The sequence below is a fragment of the Sturnus vulgaris genome, chromosome 12, assembly GCF_052056855.1.
Source record: "Sturnus vulgaris isolate bStuVul1 chromosome 12, bStuVul1.hap1, whole genome shotgun sequence".
Classification (NCBI taxonomy): Eukaryota; Metazoa; Chordata; class Aves; order Passeriformes; family Sturnidae; genus Sturnus; species Sturnus vulgaris.
In genome coordinates, this window is record NC_142254.1 from 13676574 (window position 1) to 13699535 (window position 22962).

At 48.6% G+C, this 22962-nt stretch overlaps 1 protein-coding gene across 1 annotated transcript in view; it reads left to right on the forward strand.

The window, feature by feature from the left end:
• CFDP1 (chromatin remodeling protein CFDP1) overlaps nucleotides 1-22003 on the forward strand; it is a 62060-nt gene extending 40057 nt beyond the window's left edge. Inside the window, exons 6-7 of the mRNA XM_014880794.2 lie at nucleotides 16272-16430; nucleotides 21258-22003. Coding sequence (XP_014736280.1) covers nucleotides 16272-16430; nucleotides 21258-21348 — 250 coding nt within the window. The 3' untranslated portion in view covers nucleotides 21349-22003. The remainder of the gene's footprint in view (nucleotides 1-16271; nucleotides 16431-21257) is intronic.
• Nucleotides 22004-22962: the final 959 nt, after the last annotated feature.

Sequence of the window (22962 nt, forward strand, 5' to 3'; positions counted from 1 at the left end):
TCACTGCCTGCTTTGCAGACATTGCAGGCTCCAGGAGGGTTTTGGGGCCCGTGTACTCAGTGTTTGAGGAAGGATGCTTAGTTTGGTGTTTCACACGGATTCAAACTGCCATTTTAAAGAGCTCTGCTGACAGGCTTCAGAGGAAATCCCAACACGAGCCTGAAAGATGCAGCAGCTTGGGGTCAGAGTCGGAAAGGGCTGGGCAAAAGGAGAGGCTAGCTGCAAGCAGAGGCAGACTGGCTCTTTCCCTCCTCAAATGTTTTGTTCAGCAGGCACCATCCTCCTCCACAAGCATGGATACAGAGGAGGAATGTTCCTTGTCATGGCAGGCTTTGGGTGCTCTCCCCAGGGTGTGGGGAGGGCACAGATTATTTGGATGCTTTCCAGTCCTGTTCCCCCCCCAACCCCAGTTGATTGATATACATCATCCTAAAGCCTTAATATTGTGTGGCAACAGGCTAGAAATGGGAAGGGGGACAAGACTCACACTTGCTTTTCTGTTTTAGAGTAAATGCTGCAGGAACAGTTGGTATTTCATTGCTGCTACTAAACCTGGATGTGGGGAGAAAAGGGAGAATGTGGCTAATGCTGAACACCTGCCTCTGACAAATAATCCACTAGAGACCCTGCAGTAATTTTGTAAATCACAAGCACATTTTCAGCCTTCCCAGAAATGTATACTTCTAAAGGCTAATCATCAAATAGCCTAAATTACTGATCCAGCAGATTAATCTATAAATTGAGGTAGGCTTAGAATAGCCATTGGAGAACAATATTTAGTAAGTAAGATCTAGTTCAGTGCTCTCTATCTCTTCTTGTTCTAACTTGACAAATAAAGCAGTCTCTTCTTTGTGTTACATTAAAATGTGTCATAGGAAGGCTGTTTAAATGGTGTCTTTTTGACCCATCACACAGCATGTGTCAGTAGGAGAGAGGGCTCCTGCATGCAGCAGTGCTGCAAACAAAGTGGGAGACTGTGAAATGAATGATGCCTAGAGCGTCAAACTCCAGCCTGCCTGTTTTCTCTGCCTTCCCTTTCTTGCACTTGTAATCAGAGAATATTGGAGGTTTGATGGATTTCTCATAATAAAGCCTCAAAGCAAGGATCAGCAGTGGGAGCAATGTATTTCATTTGTTGTAATCTGAAGTAAAACTGCTGTATGCATGTTCCACTAAGATGAGTCAGGTTGCCACCTCTTTCTAAGGTGACATTACAGGATGTCTGTCTGCAGACTTTAGCCTTTTATTTGGGAGGGGAGAGGAGGGAGTTGGTTTCCTTTGCAGCAGCAAGGGCAAACTAGGCTTTTAATAAAGCTTAAATTCTGCAGCTGCTGGCTAAATTAAAAAAAGAAGTGCTGGCACTCTGTCCTCCTGGAGATGAGCCTTTTCCAGCTCTCTGCCACGACCCAGGGATGTGAGCCATCCCTTCTCGTCTTTTTCCCTTTGTGCCACTTTCTTGGATGAGAACAATGGGAGAGCTTCTTCCCTTGGCAAGGCTTTTCCTTGCTTCACCTTTTCTGCCCATGGAAGTGGTTTGGGTTTGTGAATGGAAGGAAAAGAGTCATAGAACGAGAAGTGCTGTAGTATAGATATCATGGAGGAGGCTTTTTATTGGTTATAAATAAACTCAAATCACTTATTATAGATCCTGAAGAGAACTAGAAACAGCAAAGAGATAAGAAAAGGAGGAACTTTATATATAAACACTTTCCACCAAAGTGCATGTGGATCAGCTGAGTGTTGCTGGAGACCTGAGAACAGCCCTGCTGAAACACCAGATTACAGTCCAGATACGAGCAAGAACGCTTTGTCCAAATACTACTGTGATTGAGCCAGATAAAGGAATTTTTCTGCTCATGCAGAAAGTTTCCTGCTTCTTACTGCTCTCCTGGGAGGTTCAGCATGACTTCCTTGTACCTGGCTATTTGCAGAGCTTGGTCCTGGTGCTGAAGAGCCCAGCAGCGTGAAGTCAGGAGCAGGGCAAAGCATCTCCCTCTCCTCTCCTCTCCTCTCCCTTCAAATGTATTTTTCTCCCCCTTTTCTAACAGTAGCCTCTAAAGTGCATCAGAATTGTTCACAAGCAGATTCTCCACTGGAAATCACCTCAAGTTTTGAGCAGCTTGAGGCATCTGGTTTGACAGGAGAGGACTCAGAATACACGCATAACTGGGTGCTTAACCTCAGTGAGCACACTGCAGTCAGTGTAGGGGTATCCCAATGTAACTCCTAGGCAGAGTGTGACAGCCTTGTCCCTCATTGCAGTTGTCACTGATGAAGTTAAAGAAAATGAGGAATTATGCTATGAGTGAGGTTCAGTCTCCTCTCTCTTGCCAAGGACTGCTCTCCAGGAACTGACAGTAGGCAGAATGACTTGACTGTAGCCATGTGGGTCATTGGGTGCTGCATGCTGTGAAGGCTTTCACTAGTCCTTCTCTGGGAGTTTTGCCAAGAAACTGGTGCTGGGGGAACAGAATCTCAAGCTATGAGGCAGTGAAACTTTCACTAGGAGATCTGGTTCTACTTGAAAAACAAGGAAGCTAGAAAGGGTGACAAGGTTCAGAAGATTGCTCGGTAAGTTGGGTCAAAGGAAATTTAGCTGTCCTGAAGCAGATCACAGATCACAGAAACAGCTGAAGACTGGGCTGGACAGAGATATGGAAAAGGAGCATAGCCAAGAAAAGTCTTGAATTTCCATGGCACGGTGCAAAGGGCAGGAATCTCATAGGTTAGGTGCTTGAGGGTTCAAAGAGCCTCCCTGGGTCTGCTGTCTGAGCCCCTGCCTTCTCTGGGGTCGTGGCGTTTTCCTGAGAGCTCCCTGTGAGCGCTTGTGGTCACGCTACAGCCTGCATTTCTGAAAGAGCCATCCACTCACAATGGAAAGACTTACAATTTGGGGTCCACCACATCCTTTGGGAAGCTGTTCCCATGGTTAATGCATTTACCACGTAACTGTTACAGTTCCCTGAAGGAGTTTGAGTCCTCAGCTGGCAATCTGCCTGCCTTGCTCAGTGCTGCATAGCTTTCTGCCTTCTGAGACAAAAGTCTTGCTCCAAGGGGTCCAAAGGCTTTCCTGGGATCATGCAGGCTCCTCTAGGACAGCCAGGGAGCTGAGCCTGTTCCCTGCAACCAAGAGTGTGGAGTGAGTTTTGTGAAGCATCAGTCTGCTCATTCACCAGAAGTTCACTGATCTTGTCTCCTCTCTGGGTGGATGTATGCCTTGCTGATTTGCCCTCAACAGCTGGTAGGTCACGCAGGATTTGAGAAACAGCTCTGGCATTGTACCAAGCAGAGGCTGTGGGACACTCAACAGTGAATTCCAGAGATGATGTGTCATGAAAGCCTTGGCCCTGCCAGTCCCTCTGCTGGAGGCTGCTGGAGGTAGTGGGAGCCTTCCTGGGTTGCAGTCCCCGTGTTCAAGGAGAGCTTTGGCTTTCTGAGCAGATTTTGGTAGGTGGATGTTAGCTGCAAAATCTTTTTGGGAGCCTTCAGCTTTGTGTGGGTGGGAGGGAAGCCTTCCTCTTACCCGTCTGCCTGCCTCCAGCTGGAAGGTGACAACTGAGCTTGTGGCTGGGAGAAGTCAGCTGTTTCCATTTTCTTCCTCTGGAGACTTGAAATCTATTTCCAGTGAGGTGGGTCCCTGGGAAGAGGAAGGGCAGTTCTTCTGAGTGCTGCCAAAGTTGAAAGGCATTGGGAGGTGGCCTTGCCAGCCTCAGATATTTAAAATGCTTCAGTCAAGCCCTGAAAGAAAACAGAGGATATTCTTATTTCTTCCTCTTAGGTACATTTTGGGCTCTCTGCACTGTTGTCTGGTTCATTACTAAGCTTTTCTGCAGCCTTAGAAAGTTGTTGAAACAACAGAGAAAGTTCTTGTGGAGAATAAGAGTGCATCCTTTCATCAGTTGACTTTCTATTGTCTGTTCTCTCCTGGCTGGACATCATGTTTTATATGGGAGGCATCTTTAAAGCTTTTAGAGTATTTCTCTTCTTACCCCTGAAATAGGTTTTTGATCTGGATCACTGGGCCAGCTCTTCATCTGTGTTGGAACAGGGGAAGGTAATTGTGATGGATCCCCCAGTGATAGTACCTTTCTCAAAAGCAATTAAATGTGATCAAACCCTCATTTATGTTTTATGACTGCTTGTAGCAGTGCACAAACATTTATGGTCCCCCAAAGTCCCACATGCTGCCAGGCCAGGCTTTCCACTGGAAGATAACTGGAAGATTATATTTATGGTATTGGTAGACTTGCACAACACTGCAAAGCAGCCACTCCACTGGGCTTTAGCTTGTTGCTTGTTGTAGTGATGCATTTGTGCTATGCAGCCCTGATTCTCCTTCACCCTCACTTAATTTTCTGGGAGCTTTCTCCTGTCCTAGTCTGCTGAGTTTTGTGAACATTTGCCAGTGCAAGGCAGTGTATTTGTTTTAATCAGATCTATTCTTAAAGCTGTCAGATTAATTGCTGGGCTAGGAGGGGGTCCCTCCCTGCCTCTGTCCTGCCGTTCTCACCTCATTTTGATCGAAGCCTGCCTTTGATCTGATACAGTGGGAAGCTAACCAGGACGAAATACTAAGGCTGTCTAGGAGCCACAGAGACAGACGAAGGGACTCTGCAGTGCTGGGGGGACACTTTCTCAAGGGTGACTGGGGTGTTGGATCCTCCTTGCCTGGCACACTGCTGTGAAGAGCGACCTGGGAATCACACCAGCTGCTCCTCCAGCCACACTCATTCTCTTTGAAATCCCTTTAGCACTGGAACAATTCCATTAGCAGGACTTCTTAGGCCTGATTTGGAGGGGTTTCTCTGCCGATTAAAACTGAGTCTGCACACCACTGTGGAGAGCTTGTCATAACCAAGACATTCCCTGCTTACCGCGGGGCTGCTTGCAACTGAAGTCTTGAACAAAAGATCTGCTGTTAGACAAAGGAGGAAAGAGTGAACCTCTGAAGAGGGGAAGAGCTTCTTCTCTGTTTGCCAGCAGTTTTTTTCGAACTATTTTTTTTTTAAGGATTGGTCACCAATTAATCCATGTCGTTTTGCAGACAAAGCTGTCAACATATTTAAGGTTGCATGGTGAAATAACTTCAGTGCCGTTGGTTCTAGCAGCTCTGAATGTTCTCAAACAAATGCCTTTTAAGATAAAAATGGCCTGTGCTTGATCCCAGCCCCGAGTTGTGGTCGTTACTCTTTTTTATTTGAAACGGCTCAACTGAACCCAGTGAAGTCAGTCAGAGCTGCAAGTGTTTGAAAGTCAAGTCACACTTATTTCCATGGCTAAATATGGGCGTAATGCAGGGTGTTACTCTAAAATGCTTCAGTGTGTGACCCAAGTTGGAGCCCAGCAAGTGTGCTGTGTGCCACAGACACCGCCTGCAGTTGCTTCTGACAACTTTCAAGTCATCAACCTGTTGGACCTGAGTACCAAACACATCCTGCCCTCTCATTTTTATGTTTTGCTCTTACCTGCTGTTGGGGTGTGAGATACCTCACAGCCATGTAGGAGTGTAAGCTCACTGGCAACTTTCATATGTATGTATTTCTGCAGATTTCTGTCCATTGGGTCAGAAGTGAGAATGTTAGAAGCAGGACACCTTCCTCCCCCACCCTTGAACGCTTCTCACACTGTGTGGACTGTTAGAGATTTGTAAGAGGCATTTCTTGCCACTCTTAGTGGCAGCACTAAGATACAAAATTAAATGGAGCCCACCACATTGGAAGTGGGGTAGGTGCACTGGTTCTGTGCTGATGTAGCAAAGTCCATCTGAAACTGACATATTTATTATCCCTAAATGTTTGAAGAACTTAAGAGGAATGTAAAATATATATGAAGAACATGCGTGAGACTTCTTCAATAAAATTAATTAATACAAGCAGTGCTTTGCAAATTCAATTTAGTCCATGTGGGAACAGTTTGGGGAGTTCTGATGCATGTATGCAGTCCTTCAGTGGCAAGAGCAGGTCTGGTTTGTATTGTGTGGATGCCCTGGGTGGAGGAGAGCTCACATGAGAAGTGACTGCAGCTTCCAGCTGGGAAGGGGCAGCTCCATCAGCATTTGGCTGCAGCTGCAGTGCTGTGTGTAACAGGGGCGTAGCTCTGGCTGTAGACCAAGGCCAAGTTACAGGTCCTTACCCATCAGCCGAGCATCAGACAGGGCTGGTTAGTGCAGGCCTGGAGTCCTTAATGTCTTCATAGTATCAGAAGTCATTTGAATGCTACAGCTCTTTCAATTAAGCTCCCGTTGAGCTCCATGCCCAGATATTGTAATATAATTGGCTAGCTGCTGCAAGTGCATTAGGAGAGTGTGCTGGTGAAACAGCCTCTGTCTGTGCTCCAGGCTGGAGGGGAGCCAGAGCGAGCCCTGGGCTCTGCACAATGTGATACTGATTAGGAGGGTGCGAGATTTTGTTTTTGCTAAAATAGTTCTGCCAGTACAGCCCGGAGGGCAGCTGCAGTTCCACTGGTACAGAGGGGGCCTTATGCTGCTCTGAATTGTCCCTGGCTCTGGGGTGAGGATGCTGCTGGGATACCTTTATCCTGCAGTAACAGCCTGTGCATGGCTGAGGGCTGCCCAGCTCCACCAGTGCAACTTTACTTTGTTGATATCCACCCCATAGCAACTTTGTCTCAAAGGCCCAAGGGAAATATTTTGCTTCCTCTGGCTGTTAGGAAGTGGGTTCTCCATGGCAGCAGTCCCTTCACAAAGGGTTCGGTCCTGAGCAGGAAACCCTGGTCCAATCCCTAATGAGCCCTTCCGGCTGATAAGGGAACCTGCGGGTCAGGGGCTCTGCCTGAGCCAGTCAGCTCCCCAACAGCTGATGTGCTTTTTGCTGAGCACATTCTCCAAAGCCTGTAAAATGAGACTCCAGGCCCTCCAGAGAAGTGGGTGTAGGCCTAGATGCCACAGAATGGGACCTGCCGGAGGAGAGGCCAGCTCTGACAGAGCTGTGCACCTGTGATATTGCTGCTGCTCTCTGGTACTCCTGAACTAGAACATCCCATCTCTCACCTGCTCAGCAAGTTTGCTTCTTACCGTACATGGAGACCCAACAATGGTTTTATTACTGGAATAAATGTATTCATGTGTGCAGTATTATGTCTATTTACACCTGGGTTATCTCCAGTTTGGGGAGTGGACTGGAGAATAAGGTGCTGTTTTGTTTTGGAGCAAGGAAGCTCTTAGATCTCTTTTTGCAGCTTTGCACTTTGGAAAGGCCTATCTAATACAGTCCATGACATGAAGATAGGATGAAGTATTTCTGTATCTTGGAGAATGTACTAGAAAAGAAGTTACTGACTGGTATCTCTGCTGGCAGCCCACGGCATGGTGCTCTGCAAGCCCCTTCCTGCTGTGTCAGTTTTGCTGTTGAAAAGCTGATTCCATGACACTTATTTCCTTCCTCAAGGTGAGGTGCACTCTGCCAGGGCAGCATTGTGCAACTTCTGAAGTTACACCTAAACTCACTGTGCTGGATTAATAACAAATCAATCCAGCAATAAACCTGGAATACTGGAGCACTGCCCTTTGTCAGGCAATGCTTGCTGCTGTTGCTGGGAATTGGGAGTGACGTGGTTTTTTCCCATGTGACAAATCTTTGTTCCCCCACTGGTTATATTTAGACACAAATACATCCAGAATCAACTTGTGCCCATGGCAAGCTGTGCTACTGCCTGCAGCAGCCCTCACCAGGGCAACATCACGTGAGCTTTTATTCTGTCACATCTGCCCTTGACTCTCCACACTGATGGAAAACGCATCGTCTCGGCCAGGCTTCGATTGCTGGGCTGCTGGGATGGAGTGGTGTGACTGTCCTTGCCTGATGGTGCCTTTTATCCCCATCTTAAACTTTTCAACACAGAACCTGGATGTGGGAAGGAGAGCTATCACTCTCTTCTGGAGAGGTTACACTTCCTCTTCTGTCTGTCTGTCACATTGCTGTTTGAACACTAGTGTGCTTTAGTTGTGATCCTCCTCAGGGATTACCTTCTTGACTCAATGGAGCCAGTGTCAGACTTCCTACGAGTAGAAGGAAGCTGTGAACATCACTGTGCATGTAGGAGTCTCCACCATGAGACTGTCTGAAGTCTCAGGGAGTATGGGGTGATATTAGAAATCAGAAAGGACCTGAGGCTCAGCTTAGCTCGTGAGATTGCAAAAGTAGTGATGACAAAGCAAGTTGGGGTTAGCCTGGGTTGGCAAGCCTGAACAAAAGCCTGAGAAAAGTTAACTCACATTATCAATTCGAGTTAAAACTCCCATTTCCTTATTTCTTATAAGTACTTGAGGCTGATCCTGCTGCAGTGAGACCATGCTCCTTCTGCAGGTGTGTGGTCGAGCATTTTCACCAGGACTCCTGTCAGTGAAGCCCTCCATGCAGCAGAAGTCAGTCTGCCTTGGTCTGCTGGCAGGATCACAGGCAGGGTCATTCCCATTTCCCCACTGCACTTGCATCTCTTGCTGCCTTTGGACACAGCTGCCTGCTCTGCTGCACCCTGTGGCACCATGCAATGGGTTTTTTCCTAGCTATGGCTGCTTTTCCACAGTGGTTTTGTACATGTTAGCTATGGCTGCTTTTCCACAGTGGTTTTGTACATGTTGCTCTTCAGAGTGCAGGAAGTTTGACAGCCCTCACTACAAAGATACACCCTACATCAAAAACCCCCACTACTCCTAGAGCACTTCAGGCAGGTTCTTCGGCTCAGTTTGTGTGTGCTTTAGGGTGTAAGTGCTGGGTTCCTTCTACCAGCTCAGCAAGTGGAGCATATGGACAGGCACCACGGGGTTGGCAGTGAGCTCCTTGGGCTGTGCCGCCCTGGCTGGGTGGTGGGAATCCATCAGTCCTCTCCCTGCCAGCCTGCCTTGGGCAGTGCCCTCCTAACAGGATCATTGCCAACCCTCCAGTACCATCCACTCTGCTTTTATCTTCATTTCCTCCTTGCATGCTTTTTTTTTTCCTCCTGGGATTTCAGTGTTTGTTTATTTGGTGTTAAGGAGGCTTTCTTGTTTGCTTTTTTAAATACCTGTTGTGACAGGCAAAGCTGAGAACAAGCCAGGTTGCTCTCTGCATCCACCTGAGAGCCTGTTTGGGAAACAATGCCAAGTAGGGGCAGGGGTAGAAAGTAGAAATGCAGTTGGATTTTTCCTGGCAGACTTTCTGTCCTTGGCTGGTTACCTGGGGTGAAGGGTGAGAAGGGCTGGTCAGTTTTAGGTTCTGAAGAACAAGACCTGTTATATCGTTCTGGGGAAGGTTTCTGCTGGCAATACCAGGCACTGTCATTCTGCTGCTGTCTGCACCATCCAGCCAAGCCATCCTGATCTTCAGGAGCTGACAGCACTGTGCTTGCCTTCCTGTCATGTAACCCTCTTGTTCCCTGCCAGCGTTTTCACTCCTCTGTTGAGGAGGATGGTCTGGGATTGAACAGCAGAAGCTGGCACATGGACACCAGCCAGGTCTCTGCATGCATCCCTTTCGTGCAGTGTCTCTCACACCCTTGCACGCAGAAGGAAGGAGAGCAGGGCGGGTGATCCATGGTGCTCTGGGCAGGAATCTTCTACTTTATTAAAATGAAAGTATTTACTGGCTTCATCAGTTGCCCAGCTGTGGTTAGTTTGCATGAGAACCATTTCCTGCAGTTAAGGAAACTATTCAGCTTTACAGCAGATCGTGGAAGGAAGAGATACTACAATGTCCAAAATCCTCTCTTTGCTGAGTGGGCAAGTTTCTCACCTGAATCTCTGCCATTAAAACACTTGGGGTGACAGGAACAGAGCTGCCATTGTTGTGCTGCAAGTAAATATCACAAGCTCCAGTGAAGAGGGGAGAGGAGGGGGGGACAGGAGAGGAACAGCAGGAGAGACAGGGCTGGGTGGTCAGGATGGTGCTTTAAGGGCTTTGGGGCCTGAGATGCCATCTTCCTGTACTTGGTGACATCTATTTGCCAGCAACCTGTCCTGATAATGGGATCTGATGTGCTGCTCAGCACTTCAGGGAGCCAGCAGAGAAGTGGTTTGTGTTACAGTGTGTGTTTGAGTTGAGTTCTGCTTGAAGCCATTGGAAAGCCATTCAGCCATGCTGGAGACCAGGGAATGGATGCCTCCTGCTTGTCCTTTTCTGCCAGACATCATAAATACACTTGCCCTTGGAGTAGTCTCATCTAACAAACAACAAAAACTATCCATTCAAGTTCTGAACCCTGCTTGAAAGTGGATTTTTATAGGTTGTAGATGTCACCTGCCTTTTACAATGGTAATTGGTAAAGGCGATCTCTGATAATCTGCTTCCAAGGGCTAGGGCAGAAGGCATCGGGGCTTTCCTGGTCTTGCAAGATTTCCTACTGATGAAATCATGTCATCTCTGTGAGTCCACATTTATTTCTGCAGAAGGAAAGGTTGCTCTGCAGTGCCTCATGGAGAGTCACCAGATGTTTTGGATGGATCCTGGAATGTGATGGAGTGTCCAGCACTAAATTGTCTCTGCTCTGGGAGACAAAACCCTGCAATCAGGCCAGAGAAGTTGCTCCACTCTGTTGTCTCATTTCATCTACCCCATAGCTGCAAGATGTGTAGGATGCCTTGGTAGAATCAGCATAATCTAAAAAAATACTCTTCTTGGTTCAAGTCTTGCAGCAGCTGCTTTGTCACAAGACTCTCATTGGCAGAACAGGTAATTTACCACTGTTTAATTGGGGCTCAAGGGGCTGGTTTTCATTAGTGGGGGAAAAACAATCATTTGTGATTTGCATACATCAGTGACTATGCTCTTCTGTGTGTTTACCCACACTATTTCCCCAACATAGGGCACAACAAGAAGAGGGGTGAGAGAGCATTGAAGTGTTAGCTAAGAATCAGTAATATCCTGTTTCATATTCAGTGTTTTCTTCTTAGAAATTGAACCCTTTTTAAAAGTATTAATACATGACAGAAGTAGGGCCTTCCTGCTACAGAAGTTGTTATCCACAGCAAGGAGGATACTACAAGGCAGATGGAGAAGCAGCACAGGGTCTGTGGTGTGTGGAGCCAGCAGAAATAGAGCAGCAGAGGGTTTGTGATCCCCAAGGGTGGAGGTCAGTCTAAAGCTGGGGACGCTGCTGGCTCCTTGGCCAGCATTTGAGTAAGTATCCATTGGGCTCAGTTTGTTCATTGGTGTTGGACGTGACCTGTCACCTCCTGCAGTCTGACTCTGCCTGTCCCTGCCTGCTTCTGACCAGTCATCTTGATCTTCTTAGGCCAGCTGGTACTGGTTCAGCTGTTAAATAGTCTCCATGGGTATTTCACAAAGACAGAGGGGCTTTCCCTAGTGTTCCTCTTCAACAGCTGCAGCATGGCTGTTCTGGATAGGAGAGGCTGATTTGCAAAGACATCGGAGATCCACTGTGTCAAGGGAAATGTGAGGGCAAACAGGAAGAGCAGCACAGAGCTCTCCTCTGGTTAGCAGGAATGTTCTGCATGGATGAAGGAAGAAGGTGGCTTGGCAGCAGTGGAGCAGACAGATACCTCGGTGAATCATAGGTTCAACATGAGTCACTGCTGTCACATGGTTGTGAGGAAGGCACACATCACAGGGGCTGTGTGAGGAGCTGCGAGCTTCCCCAGGCATCTGAAGCATTCCCCCTGCTCCCAGTGCCGGTAAATCCATCACTCGTGCTATTCCTGTTTTGGATGCTGTGTTTTGAGGAATACATGGGCCAATGGCCGAGAGTCCATGGAGAGCAGTGAGAGTGGTCAGAGGGCTGGAAACCACAAGGAATGAGAAAAGCTTGAAAGGACCTGGCATTGTTTAGTCTAGGAAAGAGCAAGCTGGAGGGGGGGCAATATGGAAAGCTTTCAAAGACATAAAAGGCTGCTGCAAAAAGTGAGGGAGTGATCTGTTCTTAGCTACTAGGAAGAAGATATCAAGTCATAGGCTGAGCAAGGAAATTTAGTCATTGGGAAGACTTACATAAGTGAAAGGCTGATGAAGTACTGAAACCTCAGTGCGTGTGGGATTGGTGTCAGGAGACCTTCAGAGCACCCATCTCTGGGTGGGTGGGAGAGGAACTCATCTTGCTTTGGCTGGTGGGTTGCACTATGAGACCTTTGTAATCATGTTCACAATTACTAGAAGATTATTTTCTAACGCTTATGATGAAGTCCACCTCTTTTAAACAGGCATACATTTCCCAGACTGCTGACCTTCCTGTTACAAGACATCGGGGATTATATGTGGCAGTGACACTTTATCAGTGCTATAGCAGCAATTTTCCAAGCTCCTGGTCAGGCTGGAGGCTTGCACCAAGATGGGGGGGAAGTGTCATTGTTAAGGACAGGGATACAGAGCATGTTCACCTGTGGTGGAACAGCAAGGGAGCCCATGGCTTGCTGCTTGTCCCTGTGTATGACCATGCCAGATGATGCACAGGCATAGTCCTTGTCCTGACTTCATTGGATGCTGCAGGGGAATTCCCCCACCAAGGCAGAGCTCCCCAGCACTTTTTTTTTTTTGCTGGTTCAGGGGCAGACTTTGGCTGTGCTTTTTAATTGTGAAAATTCAGAACATGTCTTTGTGTCCTAAATAGGCGATTGTCCTGATCCTCATCCCTGGGATCCATTATGTCTTAGCAAATTACTTTCTCTCTTTTAAATGCCTTAGTGATTAAAGATGCCACAGCAGATACCCTTAATGAGTACAAAAAGGGTAATAATTCCTCTTGTTGGCACTGAATGCAATTAATCAGGCCCCTTTACTTGCTTTTTAAACAGATGAGGCATTTAAGGCCAAGCAAGTTTTTAATTGGACTTTAATGTTTCTCATTTACTTCATTTTGGCACAAGCGTAGGAATTCCCACCCCCAGGTTTGCTGGATTTATTCAGGGTGATAAAAGGCTCAGAGTGGAATGAAGACTCAGCAGCAGACTCAAACATGTCCTTCAGTGTGTGCCTGGCCCCATTGTCCGGCCCAGGCTTGGTCCTGCTGCAGCATCACAGAATTGTCTGGACAAGAGCAGAAGCAGGTTATCCACCCCAGAGACAGTTTCCAGCATGGGGCTGACATTGGATATTAATAATATTTCTGGACTAGTCATCAACACAAGGGTGCAACATAGCCTGCCCTTTTTTGTCAGGTTCCCTTGCCTTGAAGGAACTGTTGTTTTGTGAGTATTCTTGTGATTATATGGATGCCCTTGATGGAGGTCCATATCATAGCCCAGACTCTGTAGCTTCAAACAAGGGGTGTTTTAATATGTTTTAAGCAATATTCCTGAGATCCATGGCCAAGACGACATAGAGAGGCCTTGAGCACCATTACAGATGAATGTATGCATCCAAATGTTGTTAATTTATGCCAGGAATTGCCATGGAAGAAAAGATACATCGTAAGCAGCCCTCATCTAATTTGCAGCTCCTGTTCCCTGAAGCCAGCACCATCTCTTCTTCCACCTCTGGCCATGAACCATCTTGCCTTTGGTTCCCTTCCCTCCCATCTATCCTCCACTGTGGCTTGGGGACAGCAGTGGCCTGTCAGCAGGTCTCAGTCTGTGTTTCATGCACAGACATGCTCAGCAGCCTAGCTTGGTCGATTGGCCCCTGTCCCAGTTCAGCTCTTCACCAGCAGCAGCCAGCAGCCCAAGGTTCAGCCAAAAAGGATCAGTCTGGCATGTGTGAGCCTGCCTCTGAGCCTGCTTGTCACTCTGCAGGGCAGAGATTTCTCTCACACCCAGGAAAGATCCCAGAACTTTCAGTTGGGTTTTTCCAGGTGTGTGCTGTGTCCTTTGCAGTCAGACCTGTCTGTATTTCAACTGACAGTGACTGTGGATTTCCACCCACAGAAAGGTCAGTGGATGCAGATGAGCTGTGGGTGTCCTTGGATAGGTGAGATGGCTCTTGGGTCATTGGGGGTTTTTGCCCCAAAAGAACATTTAGGAGAAATCCAGGGACAACGGACAACACCCTCCATTTCTACATCCCTGCTTTTCCCACTTCAAAGGTAGGAAAATCTTTCACCCAAGTGTGTCTGGAAAGTTAAGTGTATTCAGAGAAATGTGTTATTGAATACCTTGTGTTAATTTAAACACCTTCTGCCTGCCAGGCTTGGGGCAGAGGAGCTTTGTCAGCTGGATCAGCCATAGCACTTCCCTAGATCTGTTTCAGGGCATCTTTAAGGCCTCCCAGTGCAGTGTAAGGAACTGCTGTACACAAGCACCAGGCTCTGCTTTCCCCGCAGCTGTGCAGTAGGGAATGCCATGGGGGATGCTTGCCCAATATTTTATTTGGTTCATCCTTATTCTTTGTCATATCTCCTTTCCTCTGACTCTCTCACATCTTGAACATGCATCTGATACTGGGTTTGGTGGTTGAACAAGGCTCGTGTAATCTTGGGTAGCCAGATGTGGGAACCAAGTCTCTCCAATTTTATCTTGTTCTGAGAACATCTTTGCCCATTTTGCTTCCTTACACCACTTCCCTGCTACCTGCAGATAAGGATACCTGGAACCATCATGCCTTGAAAAGTAAGGGAGAATTGGAGGCTGAGCAAGGATCAAGCTGTAGACATCTTGATGAGATGTTCAGGAATAAAGGCGAATCAAAGAGCATCCAGCTTGTTCTGTGTCCCCACAGAGTGAAGAAATGCTGGCTGTTGGCCTGTGCTCCAGCCATGGGCAGGGACTGAAGGAGATAAGAGGGCCAGGTCCAAGGAATTTCTGCTTCTCTGGCTGGTATTGAGGAGGGGCAGGCAGCCTTGTCCAGTTGCTATGGAGCCTGCCAAGATGTCCTTAATCCCAAATATATCTATGTCAGGAAGCTGCAACCCCAAGTGACTCTAGCCAGCCATTCTTTCATTGAAGAGCCTTCTGGCTGAGGCTTACAGAGTTGTCATTTTCTTTGATTTCATTCCATATAAACTGCAGAATTATTTTCCTTTAGAGGCTTGCAAATTACGGAAGCATAAACCATGCTAATGATCCGATAAGGACAACTTTGGATACGTTCCCAAGAACGGCTACCCCTGGGCAGGAGTGTGCTCAGAGAGCACTGATAGAGAGCAATTTGCCATGCTCACCTGGCTGCCTTCCTTGGGCCCCCCTTCCCAAATTCCTTCATCTCTCAGGAACGAGAGTAATTTCCTCTCTGGCTTCTTGCAGAGGCAAAAGCCCTGCAGACCTGAAGTTATCTCTGGAATGTGTGTAAACACGAGTTCAATGGGATGCTGTTTGCCCCCCATTCCTGGGGGGGGTTTAAGAAGGGTTAATACAAGTTTGTTTTACGGGTTCCTATCCCTGAGAATTGTCTTCCTTAGAGGGCAGCTTGGCTGACCCGAGCCTCTGTGTGTGCATTTCGCAGCATAAAGGGGAGATTCGGGGGCCCCACCATGCGGGTGGGATTTCACTCTTCTGAGAACAAGGGATGAAAGACCAAAGTGGTCTTCCTGCCAGACAGGGACCCTGGAGATAGCATAGGATCACAGTGCACGTGCACTGGGACTCAATGTGCAGCTAACAGGATTTAGGTGATGCTTGGACAGAAACAAATCAGGAGGAGGGTGGGGGTTAGAGGCAGTTCTGTGCTCCCATCTTCAAAGAGCATTGAAATGTAAGCAGGGGGACAAAACCTTAGAAGTGATGTATGGGCTGAGGCAAAATGCATTTCAATGAGAGGCATAAGAAACTTATCTGTTTGCATAAAAATAATTCAGATGTAAGGTCATTAGTGGAGTACAAGTACGTCACTTGAGACTCGCCTGGAGACTGAAGTGCTCTTGGATTTAGAATAAGGAGCAGCAACCAGAATCTAAAACTGAAGAAAATCAGTTGATACCAATGAAATGGTTAATTCCTAGATGTGTTGTCAGTGCTGGTGACGCACTGAGGCTGGATGCCTTCCAGAAAACAACACTTCAACTGAAGACAAAGAACCAGACTTAGCACAGAGGTGATCAGTGGAATGGCTTGGCCTGGTATATACAAGGGGTCAAACTAGATGATTTAATGATCTCTTTTGGCCTGAAAGCTCTCTGTTCTCTTAAGAAGATAAATGAAAAAGCCCTTTCACAAAAACCAAGCACTTGAGATATGTGTGTAATGAACTCTGCTGCTTCCAGGGGAACGGCAGAGCAGGATCTGCAGGAAGCGTGACCTTGCCGCCTGCAGGCTGCCTGGAGTTGGTGGCCATCTGTTTGGTGGCAGTGGCTCACCACCATCGAGGCCACCACTCTCACACGTGATTTTTCTCAGCTCTGTTTTTAATTGCCATCTCCCTGCATTTAACCAACATTTGCTCCTTAATCTCCATCAGGGTGAAGAGGCCAAGTGGTATGAGTAGCCTCCTGGGGAAGATTGGTGCCAAAAAGCAGAAGATGAGCACACTGGAGAAATCTAAACTGGACTGGGAGAGCTTCAAAGAGGAGGAGGGGATTGTGGAGGAGCTGGCAATCCATAACCGAGGGAAAGACGGGTAAGAGGGACTTTACCCAATAGTAGTCCAGAATTTCCTGCCCCTTCCTTTACATGTGGGAAGCCCATTGCTGGTTACAGAGTTCAAAAACCCATGTGACTTCTTAAGGATTTATACATAAAGCCAGTAGCTGCTGTAAGCATCATAGGGAGACAGGTAAGTCTGCAAGCACCTACCACTCTCTGATAACAACTTTGTGAGTTGTCTTAAGTCCAGCCAGTTCTGGCTTTATCATCTCTTCTGCTTGTGCCACAGAGCATGAACTGGTCGAATGCAGTGTCCCCATGAGGAAACGCAATTGCCTTTGTCCTGGTGTTTTTTTCAGTTTAGGAGTGTTTTGTTCTGTTCTTCAAATGACACGTTTCAGCTGCATCTGTCCTTCTTCCTCTCGCATAAAGATTTGTGTAAACCCAGAACAGCTGGCAAGGTGCGTTGATTATGGCAGCACTGGGCGTTGGTTGTGTGCGTCAAGCAATGTTCACTCCAATGAAGTTAATGGAAGTACCATAAAAGTAAATGGTGATGCTGTAAATAAAACAGAAAGTTAATAACATGCACTGCAGGGAGTGATAATGAGATCAGAAGCAGCATTTCCACTACAAGTGCTTTGCTAAGCTTATGGGAAAACATAACCGGCTTAGTGGACAGCTCATAAAATGTAGATTTTATTATAAGCTGTTCTTCTACTGTGCAGGAAAAACTCAAAGCTTCTGCATTCCAACAGATTGATTTTTCTATTTTAAACAGATATTTTATAACTGTCAAACTATCAAATAGGTATTTTCAGTTTGGTCTTGCACTCTTCCACAACACACCTTCTCCATCAAATCTCCCCTGATCTGTTTCTGATCACAAGCCCTTGAAACCTTGAAAAAGTAGAGCAATTCAGTAGGAGTGCTGGAGAGGGGCAGCTGTTCCTCTGAGATCCCTGAAGTCCAAGGAGGTGAATGATTTACAACACATACAGGTGTGGCAAAGCAGTGTTTTGTGTCATATCTTGTGTGCCCAAACCCAGTATGTCGACTGTTCTTGGCCAGTGCTACTTCCTGTCCCACCCCATCCAAGCAGGATAGCTCATGAAGAGCAAACCTTTCCGAAGACACTCAGGTGATGGTCCTTGAAGGCTAAAGAAGGGATCAGCACATGGAAAAGACGAGCAAAGCAGAGCAGCAATTTTAAGAGCATCTTTAATCTTGGACAGCTTTGGGTTTTGCTGCCTGTCACATCCCAGGCTAGAAAATCTGCTGAGTTCTTGGCAAGAGGTTTTTGTTATTAAACAAATGAGGAACATAATGCCAGGATAACTTTAGACACTCCTTACGAATATGTTTATACTAGTCAGGCATATAGTGTGAGGAGATCAACCAAGTATCTGCTCACTGGGAATTACTTCCACCTTCAAGGTAAAGGGAGAAGGGAGGAGCACTGATGGAGGAACAGCCCATGCATTTCTGCTTACAGGCCACCTCGGTGTGAAGGGTGCAGTACCCTGACAGAGCAGCCATCCTGCCTGGGGGGCAGGTCACACAGACACAGCTGCTGCCGGCCTCAGGTCATTTCACAGGAGTCTGTTGTCCCTTCTGCAGCTGCCTCTTCTCCTTTAATAATGTCAACTGTGCTCACCCTTCAGTGGGCAATCATTTACACATCTCTATAAAAATTGTAATGAGCTGTTGTTAACCCTTCAACCCAGGCAGGCGAGAGCAAGGCGCTGCCTTTAATCCCTAGTGCTGTTAGAAACCTCTGCTCCCCACGTGTCCTGCTGTGTGATTGTAAATGTCTTCCTGACAAGGAAAGCTACAGCCCATTCCTGGACATGTTTGCTTGATGCCACACATCCTGTGCACTTAGAGAGATGGTCCATGTACAACCAGACAACCAGAACACAGCAACCAGTGGAGCAGTGGGGCTGCAGCATCTTTCTGCTGCCAGTGCCAGTTATCAGCCAGCCACAGCCTAGGCCTAGAATTTCTGAGACAGAGGAGACATGAGCCCCATGGCTCTGTCCTTCCTTGCCTCTCATTTTCCACCCCTTGTACCCCCAGCCCCCATCCAGTGATTTGCATTTCCTTAGAAGTAGAATCTGGGCTTTTACAGCCAGGCTATATCAGGTCCTGAGGGCCTGTCCTGAATTTGACAGGAGAGGCTGGAGTAAGGAGCAGAGGCAGCTATCCCCTTTGCTGTTCATCTTTCTGATGTGCTTTATAAATGGAAATGTGTAGTGGCCTCTTAATTGGGCCACCTTTGTAGGGCAGCCCCATGGGGGAGCAGCCAGCCTGTGCACTCCTGCATCGGGTGACTGATGGTGACTGACAGGGGACAGGCAGCACCAAAGACCCTCCCCAGAGCAGCTTGCAGCTGCCCTTGTTAGCAGAGACAGCCTTGCTCCCAATGGATTTACTTTGCTCTGCTATGGATCACAGCTGCCCCGTTTCCAGGCAGGTTGATAATTTACAGGAAGGTATTGATTCAGGTAGCAAAGGTTGTTTAGACAAGCACAGGACGGGTGTTTGTGCCTCGCTCGTGCACTTTGCACCGTGGTTGGTGGTGCCTTGCTGTCGGCTGCACAGAGCTGGCTGAGCACAGAGAGAGCTGCAGCTCCAGCACAGGCTTCAGAGAATGGAGGAGCTTGTGCCTACCCTGCAGCTTCCCTGCTCACATCCATCTGCATCTCCCACCCCTGTGTGCTGGCAGCACAAGCCAGCCAGGCTCCACTAGCCCTGGTGTATGCCCAGGTAGTGCCTGGGGGTTCTGCTCTGGTACCTACAGCACTTTGCTGTGGCCAGCCAAGGACAACGCCATAAGATGACGTCGCAGTTCCTCCTCCATGCAGCGCTGCTGGCTGCAGCTGTGAGACCGCATTCCTGGTTCATGATCCATATCGATCCCCAGGAGCCAGGCCCTGCCCACCGGAGAGGCACAGCAGTCAGAGAGGAAGAGGAGAAGAAAGAGACTGACCCCTTACTGGGGTTGATAGATGGGTGTCACCAAGCAGCTAAAAGAGCTTCAGATTCAGTAGGGTGGGCTGTTGCTGCCCAGGCCATTGGGGTGTTCCCAGATGAACATCAGTAACTCCTGTCCTTGTGTTCCCAGCTGGGGTTGTGGTTGGTGTTTAGCAGCGGAGGGGGAGAAAAACCACACGCCCAGCAATACGACACTGAGCACATACAGCGTGACCCCTCAGCTTCCTTCCTGTGGCCTCTCTGAGCCCAGCCCCAGGAGCCGGTCACCTCCCTGCACACAGGGATTAAGGGAAGCGACACTCCCCTGCCTTTCCTGAACCAGTGTGGGGAGGGGGCCTCAATGCACAGCCTTCCTCCAACGTGAGGGGCAGGGGCCGCAAAAATACCTATTCGCAGCCAGCTCTTTGCCTGCATTGTGCCGTGCTGGTCCCTGCCCCTCGCAGCCAGCGGAGATGAGCTGACCCAGTTGTGTCAGCACGAGATGGGCTGGAGCTGCGATGGGAATGGGGTGGCAGCAGGGATGCATGGGGCTGCTCACTCGCTTAGGGGAATCGCTCAGTGAAATGAATCTGGATTAATTCATTTCCAATGATGGGCAAGAGTGTCTGGGCTGTCCCTTGCAGCAAGGGCAAAGGCTCCCTGCTGGGAACACATTCAGTACAGGTTCGATAGTAGTAGCATAAAGAATTGCAGAATCACAGAGTGGTTGAAATTGGAAGAGACCTTTAAGGGCCAACAAATCCAACCCCCAGCAGTGAGCAGGGATTCTTTATCTAGATCAGATTGCTTAGAGCCCCATCCAGCCTGACCTTGCAGGGACGTCATCACCAAATGTTCCTCTGTCTCAGAGAGACCACTGGTAGGAGAGGCCTTCAGCTTTCCCATGTGGGTCTTGGGCACTTCTATGCATGCTGCTAGCCACCCAGCAGCCTTGAAAACCTGCAGAGCCTGAGATGCTCATCTTCCCTTAGGCTTTGGTCTTGCTTTCAAGCAGAGGGCTGCTCTGGTGAGCAGGAAAAGCAGTGACTGACAGAACAGCCAAATTCAGTGGTTCTCCACACGAGTTTAATGACCTTGTCATGGCAGTCCAGTGTTTGCCACCCTGGAACAAAGGCAAAACAATTGTGATGATTCAATTATAGCTCCTGTTTTGAATTGCAATTTCGCTCCTTCTGTAGGTTAATTAGTAGCACAGCCCCGGGCTGTCTGTGGCAAGGGTTTGCAGCGAAGTACATTAAAATTCAGCTGCATGCCATTAATGAGCAGCAAGGTGCTTTTCCAGGCGCAGGCGTGCCTTCTTCCTCACAGCACTCAGGTGCCGTGCTGAGGGGCAGCACTAAATACCCAATGGTGGTTAGAAGCTGGTCTGTGGCTGGGAAACCCCTGGCCTGCATCCCTGAACTGCTGCAGGCTTGCTGGGTGATGCTTTCTGTATCCCTAATGTTCCCTGTTCCTTGTTCCTGGCTTGTATCGTGGGCCTGTCAGCTTGTACTGAAGGTTGTGGTTGAGTTTGAGATGCTTTGCTGGGTGGTGCAAAGGCCTGCTCTGATCCCCTTCAAGGTGTCTATGGAGGACATTTCTCAGCTGTAAAAGAGCTGGAACCAGAATCAGCCAGTTCAGTTCTCTAGCCTGTGTGACCACCAGACGTCTGGGAGTCCCCCAGATGACAGCCAGCAGGCTACAGAGCAGTTTTGGTGTCCATAGGAGATGTTCAGTGGAGTGATCAGTTCATGGAAAGAGAGGGAGGCAGACAGATCGTGCTTTCCCTCCCTGCTCATCCCTTCAGGTGGGGTTTGCCCCAGGCTGGGGACCACACAGGCTGCCACAGGCACTGCTCACAGCCCCTGCCTCTGCCTCCCTGCAGGTACATCGAGAGGAAAGCGTTCCTGGAGCGTGTGGATCACAGGCAATTTGAAATCGAACGTGACATCAGACTGAGCAGGATGAAGCCCTGATGTGCTGAGGGTGGCCGTGGGGGATCTTGCTCCCTTCTGTGCCCCAGAGCTGGCTGGGGGCTGCCGGCCACCGACGACCACCAAGCATGGAAACTGTTCTCTACCCAAGACTCAGCCTGTATGTCTCAACATACAGGGTTTTCCTTTTACTGTAATAGTTTGGGGAGGGTATTTGTCAATGGACAGGAGGTTCTTTGAGGGTTAAATGGCCCAGCAGCTGATTGAAGACACTGGTGTAATTCTGGCAAAAACTTTCCAAGGAGAAGAGGTGGTGGCACCCATCCTTTATCAATCCCAGGTGCTTCTGGCAGCAGGAGGAGCCACCAAGGCTGGGAGAGTACTGGGATGTTTGGTGGTGAGAGTGAAGCTGCAGGAAGGTTTCATGGCTGCTGTGCATACGCAAGCTGTGGGCTGGAGCCTTTCTGCCTGCTCTGCCAGCCCCGCAGCACTCCCTGCCCCTCCGCCCTCTGCTCCTGTCCCGACAAAGCCAATCTGTCTGTACTTGTTTGTGGGGTCTGATGATGCTGGGGGGGGTTAAGCAAGCTGGTGAAGAAATCCTTCCTTGTTCATCTTGTCAAGAAGATGGGAGCAGCTGCAGCAGGCAGGAAGGGCCAGGATCCGAGTGTTCACGTGAATAAAGTACTCCATCCCAACACTCTTGCACACTGGCAGTGTGATTTGTGCAGGAGGCAGAGGACAAAGAAATTAAGGATCACATAGAGTAAGAAGTGTCTGACAGGAGTCATAAAACCCTCTCTCAGAGGTGCACAGTGTGTGCCCTGATAGCAGCCTGGGGGTCAGAGGAAGTGCTTGAATCATTTTCCCTCCTCATTACTGGGGCTGGTGGTGCAATGAAACTCAGAATTGAAGGATGACAAGGTCAGTGTAGTCCTGCAGCAATGCTGCAGGAGTAAGGAAACCTATCCAAGACATGGCCACGCAGGGACGTTCAGCAAGTGCAGCTGCTTGGCGGGGCAGGCCAAGGCGCCTGGGTGTGGAACAAGCAGCCGGAGCTGGAGACCAGCAACCATCATCCCAGCCATCCCTGCTGGCCCGGCTCTGGTGGAGTTGGGCAGCTCCCAGTCAATGTCTGGCTGTGCACATCCTTGGAGGAGAGGTATGCACCAGCATTTCCCCACAGGATGCTCTGGGCCCACTTGGTGGGGCAGCCTGTGCTGGTGCTGTGCTGGGGGAAAGCAGCACAAGCCCCATCCTTCCTGCCCACAGGGTGAGTGAAGCCGTCACTGCCCATGGCCCCTTGCCTGTGGCTCTGAGCACAGTCTAAGCTCATGTGTCTGCTGCTGAGTCAGCCCCTGCTCTGTGGTCTGCAGGATAGACCAGAACTAAACACCACGTGCTCAGGGTAGCTGCAGCCTTTGGCACCCTGCTCTGTACAGAATCAGCTGTAATGGACCTGCTTAAACAAGCCTGAAATTGGACAGAAACAGAACAACGGAGTGATGACATGTTTTCATCTCCAAACACTTCCAAGCTTGTTGCTGTTCTGGCATAGGTTGCAAAAACAACCAGACTCCTTGTGCAGGGCACTGTTGTGGGGAGATGTCGGCTTGGGGCTCCTGAATGGCCCTGGCAGGACCTCACTGTGGGCTGTGG